This window comes from Telopea speciosissima, chromosome 8, assembly GCF_018873765.1.
Source record: "Telopea speciosissima isolate NSW1024214 ecotype Mountain lineage chromosome 8, Tspe_v1, whole genome shotgun sequence".
NCBI classification, from domain to species: Eukaryota; Viridiplantae; Streptophyta; class Magnoliopsida; order Proteales; family Proteaceae; genus Telopea; species Telopea speciosissima.
The window spans coordinates 52,005-64,964 of NC_057923.1; the positions used below are offsets into that span (position 1 = coordinate 52,005).

The 12,960-nt window shown below is 42.4% G+C and overlaps 1 protein-coding gene across 1 annotated transcript in view; it reads left to right on the top strand.

Annotated features, from left to right (window-relative positions):
- The first annotated feature begins 4,247 nt into the window (after nt 1-4,247).
- The window catches only part of LOC122671069 (protein DGS1, mitochondrial-like), a 103,625-nt gene continuing 94,912 nt past the window's right edge, over nt 4,248-12,960 (top strand). The window contains exons 1-4 of the mRNA XM_043868159.1: nt 4,248-5,105; nt 5,220-5,298; nt 5,407-5,466; nt 9,129-9,134. Of these exons, the coding sequence (XP_043724094.1) occupies nt 4,248-5,105; nt 5,220-5,298; nt 5,407-5,466; nt 9,129-9,134 (1,003 nt within the window). The remainder of the gene's footprint in view (nt 5,106-5,219; nt 5,299-5,406; nt 5,467-9,128; nt 9,135-12,960) is intronic.

A 12,960-nucleotide genomic window follows, 5' to 3' on the forward strand; every position in this document is an offset into this window, starting at 1 on the left:
CATCCACACGTCAAATTAGAGACAAGGATACTTTTTAGAAAATCCCAAACCCAAAAAAGTACAGAAATGCCTCCAAATAACCCGAAATGACCCACCTTGTAGCGTTTTAACCGAAAATGAGCATATGTCGAAATACATATCGGTTCGAAGGCCCTGACCCTCAACATCGCATCCACACATCTAATTAGAGATAATGACACTTTTTAGAAAATCTCAAACCCTAAAAAGCACAGAAATGCCCCCATATAACCCCAAACGACCCACCCGGTCTAGTTTAAAATGAAAATGAACATATGTTGAAATAGGTATCGATTCGAAGATCACGACCCTCAACATCGTATCCACATGTCTAATAAGAGATAATGACACTTTTTAGAAATTCCCCAACCCAAAAAAGTACTGAAATGCCCCCAAAGAACCCCGAACGACCCACCCTGTCTGGTTCAAATAAGAAATGAACATATGTCGAAATAGGTATCGATTCGAAGGTCACGACCCTCAACATTTCATCCACACGTCTGATAAGAGAAAAGGACACTTTTTCGAATATCTGAAACCCAAAAATGTACTGAAATGCCCCCAAAAAAACCCCAAATCACCCACCCGGTCTGGTTTAAAACCAAAAGTAACAGAATCCGAAATAGGTATCGATTCAAAGGTCACAACCCTCAACATCGCATCCACAAGTCTAATAAGAAATATGGTCACTTTTTAGAAAATCCCCAACCAAAAAAAGTACAGAAAATGCCCCCAAATAACCCTAAATGACCCACTCGGTCTGGGAACTGAAAATGAACATATGTCGAAATAGGTATCGATTCAAAGGTCACGACCCTCAACATCGCATCCACACGTCTAATAAGAGATAAGGACACTTTTTAGAAAATGCTAAACCCAAAAAAGTTCAGAAATGCCCCCAAATAACCCCAAATGACCCACCCGGTCTAGTTTAAACCGAAAAGGAACATATGCCGAATTAGCTATCGCTTCGAAGGACACGACCCTCAACATCGTATCCCCACATCTAATAAGAGATAAGGGCACTTTATAAAAAGTACCAAACCCAAAAAAGTACAGAAATGCCCCCAAATAACCCCAAACGACCCACCCGATCTGGTTTAAAGTGAAAATGATTATATGTCGAAATAGGTATTGATTCGAAGGTCACGACCCTCGACATCGCTTCCACACATCTAATAAGAGATAAGGACACTTTTTAGAGAATCCCAAACCAAAACAAGTACAGAAATGCCCGCAAATAACCTCAAACGACCCACCTGGTCTGGTTTAAACCGAAAAGGATCATATGCCAAATTAGTTATCGCTTCGAAGGACACGACCCTCAACATCGCATCCACACGTCTAATAAGAGATAAGGGCACATTATAAAAAATACCAAACCCAAAAAAGTACAGAAATGCCCCCAAATAACCCCAAACGACCCACCCGGTCTAGTTTAAAATGAAAATAATTATATGTCGAAATAGGTATTGATTCGAAAGTCACGACCCTCGACATCGCATCCACACATCTAATAAGAGATAAAGGACACTTTTTAGAAAATCCCAAACCCAAAAAAGTACTGAAAAGTCCCCAAATAATCCCGAATGACACACCCTGTCTGGTTTAAACCGAAAATGAACATATCTCGAAATAGGTATCGATTTGAAGGTCATGACCCTCAACATTGCATCCACACGCCTAATAAGAGATAAGGATACTTTTTCGAAAATCTCAAACCCAAAAAAGTACAGAAATGCCCCCAAATAACCCCAAACGACCCACCCGGTCTGGTTTAAATCCAAAATCAACAGAAGCCGAAATAGGTATCGATTCAAAGGTCACAACCCTCAACATCGCATTCACAAGTCTAATAAGAGATAAGGACACTTTTTAGAAAACCCACAACCCAAAAAAGTACAAAAATGCACCCAAATAACCCTAAATGACCCACCCGGTTTGATTAAACCGAAAATGAACATATGTCGAAATAGGTATCGATTCGAAGGTCACGACCCTCAACATCGCATCCACACATTTAATAAGAGATAAGGACACTTTCTAAAAAATCTCAAACCCCAAAAAGTATAGAAATGCCCCCAAATAACCCCAAACGACCCACCCGGTCTGATTTAAATTGAAAATAAACATATGATGAATTAGCTATCGCTTCGAAGGACGCGACCCTCAACTTCGCATCCACATGTCTAATAAGGGATAAGGGCACTTTATAAAAAATACCAAATCCAAAGAAGTACAGAAATGCCCCCAAATAACCCCAAACGACCCACCCGGTCTGGTTTAAAATGAAAATGAACATATGTCGAAATCGGCATCGATTCGAAGGTCACAACCCTCAACATCGCATCCACACATCTAATAAGAGATGAGGACACTTTTTAAAAAATCCCAAACCCAAAAAAGTACTGAAATACCCCCTAATACCCCGGAACGAGTCACCCTGTCTGGTTTGAACCAAAAATGAACATATGTCGAAATAGGTATCGATTCGAAGGTCATGACCCTCAACATTGCATCCACAAGTCTAATAAGAGATAAGGACACTTTTTCGAACCCAAAAAAGTACTGAACTGCCCCCAAATAACCCCAAACGACCTCCACGGTCTAGTTTACCCCAACTAAACATATGCCGAAATAGGTATCGATACAAAGGTCACGATCCTCAACATTGCATCCACACGTCTAATAAGAGAAAATGACACCTTTTAGAAAATACCAAACCCAAAAATGTACAGAAATGCCCCAAAATAACCCCAAATGACCCACCTAGTCTAGCTTAAACCAAAAATGAACATATGTCGAAATAGGTATCAATTCGAAGGTCACAACCCTCAAGATCGCATCCACACGTGTAATTAGAGATAATGACACTTTTTAGAAAATCCAAAACCCAAAAAAAAATACAGAAATGCCCCCAAATAACCTCAAAAGACCCACCTGATAGGGTTTAAACCAAAAATGAACATATGTCGAAATAGGTATCGGTTCGAAGGTCACGACCCTCAACATCGCATCCACATGTCTAATAAGAGATAAGGACACTTTTTAGAAAATCTAAAACCCAAAAAAGTACTGAACTGCCCCCAACTAACCCCGAACGACCCAACCTGTCTGGTTTAAATAAAAAATGAACATATGTCGAAATAGGTACCGATTCGAAGGTCACGACCCTCAAGATTTCATCCACACGTCTGACAAGAGATAAGGACACTTTTTTCAAAAATCTGAAGCCCAAAAAAGTGTTGAAATGCCCCCAAACAAACCCCAAATGACCCACCCGATCTGGTTTAAATAAAAAATGAACAGAAGTTGAAATAGGTATCGATTTAAAAGTCACGACCCTCAACATCGTATCCACACGTATAATAAGAGATAAGGACACTTTTAAGAAAACCCCCAACCCAAAAAAGTACAAAAATGCCTCCAAATAGCCCCAAACGACCCACCCGGTCTAGTTTAAATCCAAAATTAACAGAAGCCAAAATAGGTTTCGATTCGAAGGTCACAGCCCTCAATATCGCATCCACACGTCTAATAAGAGATAAGGACACTTTCAAGAAAATCCTAAACCCAAAAAAGTACAAAAATGCCTCCAAATAACCCCAAACGACCCACCCGGTCTGGTTTTAACCGAAAATGAACATATGCCAAAATTGATATCGATTCGATGGTCACGAACCTCAACATTGCATCCACACGTCTAATAAGAGAAAAGGACACTTTTTAGAAAATATCAAACCCAGAAATGTACAGAAATGCCCCCAAATAACCCCAAATGACCCAGCCCGTCAGGCTTAAACCGAAAATGAACATATGTCAAAATAGGTATCGATTCGAAGGTCATGATCCTCAACATCGCATCCACACGTCAAATTAGAGACAAGGATACTTTTTAGAAAATCCGAAACCTAAAAAAGTACAGAAACCAACCCGAAATGACCCACCTTGTAGCGTTTAAACCGAAAATGAACATATATCGAAATTGGTATCGGTTCGAAGGCCCCGACCTTCAACATCGCATCCACACGTCTAATTAGAGATACGGACACTTTTTAGAAAATCTCAAACCCTAAAAAGCACAGAAATACCCCCATATAACCCCAAACGACCCACTCGGTCTGGTTTAAAATGAAAATGAATATATGTCGAAATAGGTATCGGTGAAGTGTTGAGAAGAGAGAAGCTCTGGCTATTTTGGGAGGGAATGCTTTGGTTTGCTCTTGGTGATGGCCGGCAGGCCAGTAGGTTCGGCTACTAGTCCTCCTCTCCCTCCCAATCCGGGAGGGAATGGAGGTGGGGGGATTTTCACCTTGGAGAAGGGTGGGGCTGCTCTTGATGGCTCGGGAAAGGAGTTGTGGCCTGTTCTTGGTGGTGGGATTGAAGAGGCTACTCCGGGGGAGCATGGTGATAACGGTGAAGTTGGTTTGATGCATGGTCCGAACCAGGCTGCTGCAAAAGAAGGGGCTGGAAATGATGAGAGTACTCAGCGGAGAGTTGGGGCTAGTGATCCGAGGAAGGGGAAGGCTGCTGTTCCTTGGTCTGCTCTTTTTTCTACATCTGCTTCGACTTATGGTGATGGTTTTAAGCTTTCTTATGTGAAACCAGAGTTGATTGATGGGGTGCTGGCTGCGAAATGTCCGGATGTAATGGTTAGCAAGGGCCTTGAACGGTGGAAGAATACCCTTATGGGGCACTTTATCGGTGGAAGGCCAAGCTTTACTTTTGCAAGAGATGTTTTATTAAAACAGTGGAGGATAGCAGGTCATGTTGATATTAATTTATTAGAGAGTGGAATCTTTGTTTTCCGATTTAATCTTGAAGATGACAAAGTTAAGGTTCTTGAAGGAGGGCCGTGGTATGTTCAAAAAAGACCAATGATCTTGCGCCCTTGGAGTCCAGATGTTTGCTTAGAAAAGGTAAACTTATGTTATGTTCCTGTTTGGGTATCCTTACCCAATCTCCCTTTTCATTTCTGGTCTCCCGAAGCTCTTAGTTCTATTGGGAGTGTCATTGGCAAGCCAATTGTGACGGATAAGATGACAAGTTCTATGGAGAGATTGTCTTATGCCCGCCTTTGTGTGGAGGTATCTCGCTAATAAGGAGCTTCCTAGGACTGTTCCAGTCTATGGAGAAGATGGACTATCTTTTAATCAAAAGGTGGTTTACGATTGGAAACCACCTCTTTGTATGCAATGCAGGATTTTTGGGCATGCTTCGATGCTTGTAAGTTTGGCGCTAGCATTCCCAATCAGAAAATACCAAAGTCCAAGCAGAATGGCATGTAAAGGGGTCTCACGGGAAGGTTGATGGTTCTTTGGCCGGATCTCAGTGCGTGAAGCCGGGTCACCGCTATTGGGAGGGAAGGCTCTAATTTGGAAGCTCCAGATTCTCGTGTGATTTCGGGAGATGAGGCTGCAGACTCCTTGAGACAAAATGCTAAATTTGGTAAGAGGATATTCAGGAAATCCGATTCAAATTTTGGAGGACAGCTAAGCGGGAAGGAAGCTACTTATTCTAATTCTTTTGCAAGCATTGGAAAATCGACGGAGGAGATTCATTATGATCCGGATGATTTGATGTTAGATCCAGAATCGTGTGCTGTTCTCTTAGGTAATGAGCTGTTGGAGGGTGGAGATAAGGAGATTGAGGAATCTACTCCTCAACCATTAGCTATCATTCCAAATTTGGCTGAAAGAGGAGATGATGTTATTTCCATTCCTAGTCGTGGGAATATTGAAATGAGCAGATTTGAAGGACACGTGATCGGGGAAGGGCAGATTTTGAAATCTGATGGGGTGGATGTGAGTTCAAATTTAACTATTCCCATGAAGGATTCTAGAGTGCCAACGGTTGGAAGGTGGAATCCGAGAAGGGATGGCTGGTTCCTCTTTTATGGGGATTTGATTTTAGTAAACCCATTGGATACCAATTCTGGTTCAGTTGCGGTAATGGGGGATTCTAATTTGGAAGGAGGTAGTGGAGGGGAGAGGTTATTGTTGAAAGGAAAAGATCCTAATCAGGCTAACAAGGTGTCGGCTAATTTTGAGAGGCTGAAGAAGCAGGCTGCAGAAACCGGGCCAACCAAGGGCCCATGGACAAAGGTATGGGCTTTTCTAGTACTTTGAATTCTACTCTTTTGGGCCGGCCCAGTGGAAGAAGCACTAGGTTCCTTCCTCAACGTATTCCTGTGAAGGAAGGGGGAGGGGTTAGCTTGGAGGGACCTAGTAAGGGTGGGACTGACATGACATCCCAATTTAAATGAATTGCATTTCTTGGAACATTAGGGGTATGAATGCCCCTACAAAGAGGCGTGGGATTAGAAAAGTTATTATGGAGAATAATGCAAAATTGGCTGTTCTGATTGAGACAAAGGTGAAAATGGAGAATTGTGCTGCTGTTTTTGACCCCTTTATTCCAAATTGGAGATATTTTCATAATGGGGAAGGTGGTTCTACAGCTCGGATTTGGGTGGGTTGGGATGCTACTATTTTTGAGGTGGAGGAGATGCAAAATTCTAACCAATTCATCCATATGAAGGTTCGTACTTTGGGGTCTTCTCTTTCTTTTATGTGCACAGCTGTCTATGCTTCTAATTCGGTGGAAGAGAGGAGGGACCTTTGGAGGGATGTTATTGATTTTGGTTCTAATATTTCTAGTCCTTGGATTGCTATGGGGGACTTTAATATTGTTCGTCAGCAGAGTGAAAAGCTTGGGGGGGGATCTAGTTCGTCAGGAGGCTGTTGATGAGTTTAACTCCTTTATTTTTGACACAGGTCTTATTGATTTAAAATGGAAGGGAGAGCAGTATACCTGGAATAACAGGCAGGGGGCAGCTCCAGGGTTTGCTGCAAGTTGGATAGGGTTATGGTTAATTTGAACTGGTTGGATATTCTCAGATCTTCGGAAGCTACTTTTCTTCCACCTGGGCTTTTGGATCACTCTCCAGTTGTGGTCTCCATTTTTGATGGGGTCAACTTTGGCCCTAAACCATTTCGGTTTTTTGAAGCTTGGATAGGTAGAGAGGGGTTCGATGATGTAGTTATTAAAGGATGGGACTGCCCGATAAACTTGAAACTCAATCCCATTCTTAGGTTTGCTGCCCGTCTTAAAAATGTTAAGGCAGAGCTTAAGAATTGGAATAAAAGCAGTGTGGGCGATGTCTTTCTCGCTGTGAAGAATGCTTCCTCGGAATTAGCTCATATCCAGCTCAGCCTTACTGCCCAGCCCGAATGACCCTAGTTTGGTCCCTCTTGAAACTGTAGCTAAGAAGAAGTTATGGGAGGCTCTTGTCATTGAAGAAAAGTTTCTTAAGGAAAAGTCTAGAGTTAAAAATATTCAGCTGGGGGATGGTAATAATGGATTTTTTCATAAATCCATGGTTTGTAGGCAGAACAGGAATCACATCTTGGAGGTGCATAATGCTGAGAATGAGGTCATCAAGGAGCCAAATCTGATAAAAAAAGGAGGCGGTGTCCTTCTATATGAACTTGTTTGGTGTGGAGGTGGAGGATGTTGGATATTTTCCTGGTTCGATCCCTTTGAGACATGGCCCAGATCTTGTGCAGCAGAATAGTCTTATTGGGAAGGTTTCTAATAAGGAGATTAGAGATGTGTTGTTTTCTATGAAGAATTCTAAGGCTCCTGGACCGGATGGATTTGGAGCAGCTTTTTTCAAGCATGCTTGGGAGGTTGTTGGTGAGGATCTTACTCTGGCTATTAAATGGTTCTTTTCCACTTCTTTTATGCCGAGTTCTATCAATGCTACGTTCATTAGTCTTATCCCTAAAACTGATGCAACTTCTTCTTTTGCGGGGTATAGACCTATTGCTCTTTGTAATCTATTTTACAAAATCATTACAAAAATTTTGTCTAATAGGCTGCAAGGAGTGGTGGGGAAGGTAGTTAGTGACAACCAATCTGCTTTTATTAAGGGCCGGTCTATTGTGGATAATATCTTAGTTTGCCATCATATTGTTAGGGGTATTGAGCAGAAAGGAACTTCGCCTACGGCAGTTTTGAAGATTGATTTACATAAGGCCTATGACTCTCTTAGTAGGAAATTTCTTTTTGAGATCATGGAGCGGATGGGGTTTCCAAGCATGTTTATTCGGTGGGTGAAGGCGTGTGTTGACACACCATGCTTCTCAATCCTTCTTAATGGGAGTCCTACAGGTTACTTTAGGGGGAGGAGGGGAATTCGGCAGGGGGACCCCCTCTCCCCTTATTTGTTCACTATAGCCATGGAAGGTTTCTCGGCTTTGATGCAGAAGTTAGAGATGGAGGGGCAGATTAGTCTACTGCCTAGATGTAAAAGCTCCCATCTTTCTCATCTCATTTTCGCAGACGATTTGATGATCTTTGTGAAGGCTGTCTCGGACTCTATTTCGGCTTGTTTGGGAGCTTTGTCTGATTTTCATACCTACTCTGGGTTGAAACTCAACAGAGCTAAGTCCTCTATTATTTTAGGGGGCCTCACTCAAACGGCCAGACTGCAACTTTTGGATTTAACGGAATTTGTGGACACTAAGTTGCCTATTCGGTACCTTGGTGTCCCCCTTATTTCTCGAAAACTTTCAATGGCAGACTGCTCCGCCATTGTGGACCTGGTTCGGAAAAGACTTGAAGGCTGGAAAGCACGATTCCTTTCTTTTGCAGGCAGGTTGCAACTCCTCAGATCTGTCCTCGCGGGCTGCTATATTTATTGGTCAGGTATTTTTGCCTTGCCAGGTGGTGTCAAGCGAAAGTTGGAATCCATGTTTGCAAACTTTCTTTGGACGGGCCCTTCCTTGGAAAGAAAGGTACACTATATTTCTTGGGATAAAGTATGTAAGCCTAAGGATGAGGGAGGCTTGGGTATTCGCAGGATTTCAGATATGAATATTTCGGGTATCCTAAAGCAGATTTGGTGGATTGTCTCCATAAAAGACAGTCTCTGGGTTCGATGGGTGTATGCCCGTTATCTGAAGAATGATTCCATTTGGACGGTGAAAACCCCCCAAAATTGTTCCTGGGTTTGGCGTAAAGTTCTCAAATATAGAGACTTGGCTGAGCCCAATATTCACCACTTTATTGGGTCTGGCCGGTTTACAAGGCTCTGGCTGGATAAGTGGCACCCCCAAGGGGTTTTATTTAAGAGGTTTGGAGATCGCATCAGATATGATGCGGGTTCTAATCGTATGGCCTTGGTTTCAGATATTATACGGCATGGTGAGTGGCATCCCACTCCTCCTGGTTCCTTTGACCTTATTAGTGCTTGGGGTGAGTTACAACATGTTCCTATTTTGAGAGATATGGATGACCTTATTGTTTGGAAGGAAAATCCAAATGGCTTATTTACCACTAAACCAGCCTGGGAGACTCTTAGAGGGACTGCTCCTAAGGTAGGTTGGCATAAATTTATTTGGTTTGCACAGAACTTCCCTAAGCATTCTTGCACCACTTGGAGATGTCTTATGGAAGGCCTCCCTACCAAGGGCCAGTTTATTAAGAGGAACATCCAAGTTGGACAGAATTACAGTTTTTGCTGGGCTGGGATTGAAAGTCATGAACATCTCTTCTTCATTTGCCCCTTTTCAAGTAGCATTTGGGGTAAAGTTAGCTCTTTGTGTTCTCAAGGAGGAGGGGGACCTACCACTATTCAGAAGGCAATTGCTTGGCTTGCTAGTAGTGCTTGTGCTGATGATATGTTAGATATGGTTCCTAAATTGGCTTTTTGTGCCACTGTCCACTACATTTGGTGGGAAAGAAATCGAAGACTTTTTGAGAATAAGGTTAGGACTCATGACCAGATTGTTGAGGCCATTCGGCTGGATGTGTCTATTAAATGTGCTGCTTTTTCCATTTCGGTGATCCAAAACCCGAGGAACCAGTTCCTAGCTGATAAGTGGGGGCTTAGGGTGGATTGGAAGACTATTACTCAAAAAACTTGTGCCTGGTTTAGGCCTCCAGCTAATATGACCGTTCTTCATTGTGATGGATCCTTAACGGTTGATAGGGCCTCCTATGGTGGGATAATTCGTGATGCTACAGGTGCAGCCATTATGGCTTTTGTGGGTAATGGAGACAACAATTCTGTTCTTAGCATGGAGCTTTATGCAATTTTAAGGGGGGTTTCTCTTTGTGTTCAAAACAGCCAGCTTCAGGTTTCCATAAGATCTGATTCCAAGCTTGCAGTGGATATTCTGAATGGGGTCGTGAGCTGCCCTTGGAATATGCAAACTTTGAGAGATCGTATTTCTTCTATCTTCCATCATCTACAACGTAAGGAAATCAAACATGTTTGGAGGGAGATCAATCAGCCAGCAGACTTTATTGCTTCTATGGATACTGGAGATGGGGAAGTTATTATTTATCCACCGGATTTCCCACCGGAATTGGTGGAGTTGATAAAAAATGACTATGACCGGAAAGTCTATTTTCGAAACTTGTAACTTTGAGTCTTGGGCCATTTGCTAGGCTGTATAACCGAGGGCCTGTCCTCGGGTTGTTTTGGGAGCTCTCCTCTTCCTCTTAGGCCTGTCTAAGGGGGGAGGGAAGGGGCTGCCCTCTTTTGTATCTTTTCTGTTTCTTTATACAATCATACTTACCTATCAAAAAAAAAAAGGTATCGGTTCGAAGATCACGACCCTCAACATCGCATCCACACGTCTACTAACAGATAAGGACACTTTTTAGAAAATCCCCAACCCAAAAAAGCAATGAAATGCCCCCAAATAACCCCGAACGACCCACCTTGTCTGGTTTAAATAAAAAATGAACATATGTCGAAATAGGTATCGATTCGAAGGTCACGACCCGCAACATTTCATCCACACATCTGATAAGAGATAAGGACACTTTTTCAAAAATCTAAAACCCAAAAAAGTACTGAAATGCCCCAAAAAAAGTTGGGGAATGTCTTCGAGACCGTTCCAACAAAGGGAGCAGGAGGGGGAAACATGGATGTGATGGTGAGTAAGGAAGGCTTGGGTTGGGAAGCAAAGGCGGAGGGCTCTCCAGGTGGTGAGGCTATGGCGGGGAATGTGGCATTTGAACCAGACAAGGTTATGCCAAGGGATAATGGGGGCGGAGTGGCGAACAAAGTTCCAAGCAGAGAAGGAGGTGAAGCCGCCATTGGGGGAGGGCAACCACAAAAGTTTGTCATCAGAAGGGGGGGGAGGGAGAGCAGGCCAAGTCCTATTCTTCTTATGTTATTAAGTGTAAGTGGGCTATATGGGTTTTAGTCCCACATCGCCTAATTTAGTCTCTTTGTAATTTCCCCTGGCATACCTATCAATGAATACAACGAATTATTTTCTCTCATTCTCTCTTTCTAACCCATGGTTCTGCCAACATGGTATCAGAGCTGGTCTGATCTCGGTTAGAAAAAGAGAAAAAACCCTACTCCATCTCTCCAATCGACCTCTCCTTCTTCTCTCTCTCTCTCTCGGCTTCTCTTTCTCTGGTTTTCTTCTTCTTCTCCTTGGAAGGGGGCAACACTAATGAGGTAAAATCCCTGACCAATGATTTCCCTCCTCCATTCTATATACTTTTTTATAGTAAAATACTGCTGGAATCATCTTTGCAATTTGGGGTTTTCCAGAATTTTTTGGAGATCGACTTCCTATTACTATTGAAGGCTGACCTTCCACCATTGGAGCTCCCTATGCACCCTTCTCCAACCCCTTTCTACCCTATTCCATTATCCTCATTCCCTATTTCCTTTTTCTCCAAGCTTTAATTAATTCCAGCCACCATACCCTAATCGATCTCTACTTGGCAGGGTTTTTAATAACCTAGACTCCAATCGATTTTGGTGTATCCTTTTTCAGATGCAGCTGATCTTTTGGGGGTGATTCCCTATTACTATAAGCCCTACTCGACCTAAGTTTGGACCCTTTCTGATGGCTGGATTTGTTTCTATAGCAAAAATTCCTTAACCTGCCAATTTGGTTACCTGCCAAAAACCCTGACTTTCAGGTTTCAGTTTTTGCTAATTTTGGAGGCTGATTACTCCCACTTCAAGGACCAATCGACCTCAATATTGCACCTATCCAAGTTTTTTGAAGACCCTTACCCCAATCGATCTCTTCTTTTCAGGGGTTTCCAAAACCCTGATAAAAATCGATTTGGGGTAGGGATGTTTGCTGCTGTTCGAGTGCTTTGGAGGTGGTTCTAACATTAAAAGAGAATTCTCCTTCATCAGTTCAAGGCTTGAAGAAGGTCGTTTATGCTGGTGTAGTGCTGTAATGCTACCCTGCTCTACTTCTGTGATTTTTTGGAGTCTCTCCCCTTTGAAGATCAGGTCTCACTCTTACTGGAGATTGATTGTTCACCTTGGAGGTTCCATTCTAGTAGCCTTGGTTAGCATCTATTACATGTCTACATTAGCAATTACAGCCCCTTTTCCCTAAATCGATCTTAATTTCAGGGTTTTCTAAAACCCTGACAGCAATCGATTTTAGGGTTAGGGTTTCCTTTCAAGCTCATATTTTGAGGAGAGTCTTATACATATCAGAGGAGTATTCAACCCATATTTCAGCATAAAAAAATTCAGGTTTACACTTATGGCTCGATTTCTTCAATTATCAACCTATTTTTTATTGGTTCCTATGTGGCTGATTGCTTCAACTACCTATGAATCTGTCGGATTATTTATCTTAAATTTGATGGTTCTATTGAGCCGTATTACATACCTTGCTGGTTCTATTGATTAGCTTTTGTAAGCATGACTGGTTGACATGTTACTGCTACCTTTATGTGGACTACTGCTGCCCTATTATTGAGACTGAGTATCCTACTATTGGAGATCGAATTTCTTTCATTATTGAGCACTCGATTCTACTACCCTGGAGATCAGCTTATTTGGGATTACAACAGTGTGTTCTAGGGTTATAGGTTGCAACTATGAACCTATTCAGTTATGTGAAGCTTTTCTGGTGCATATCCGGCTTACTTTGA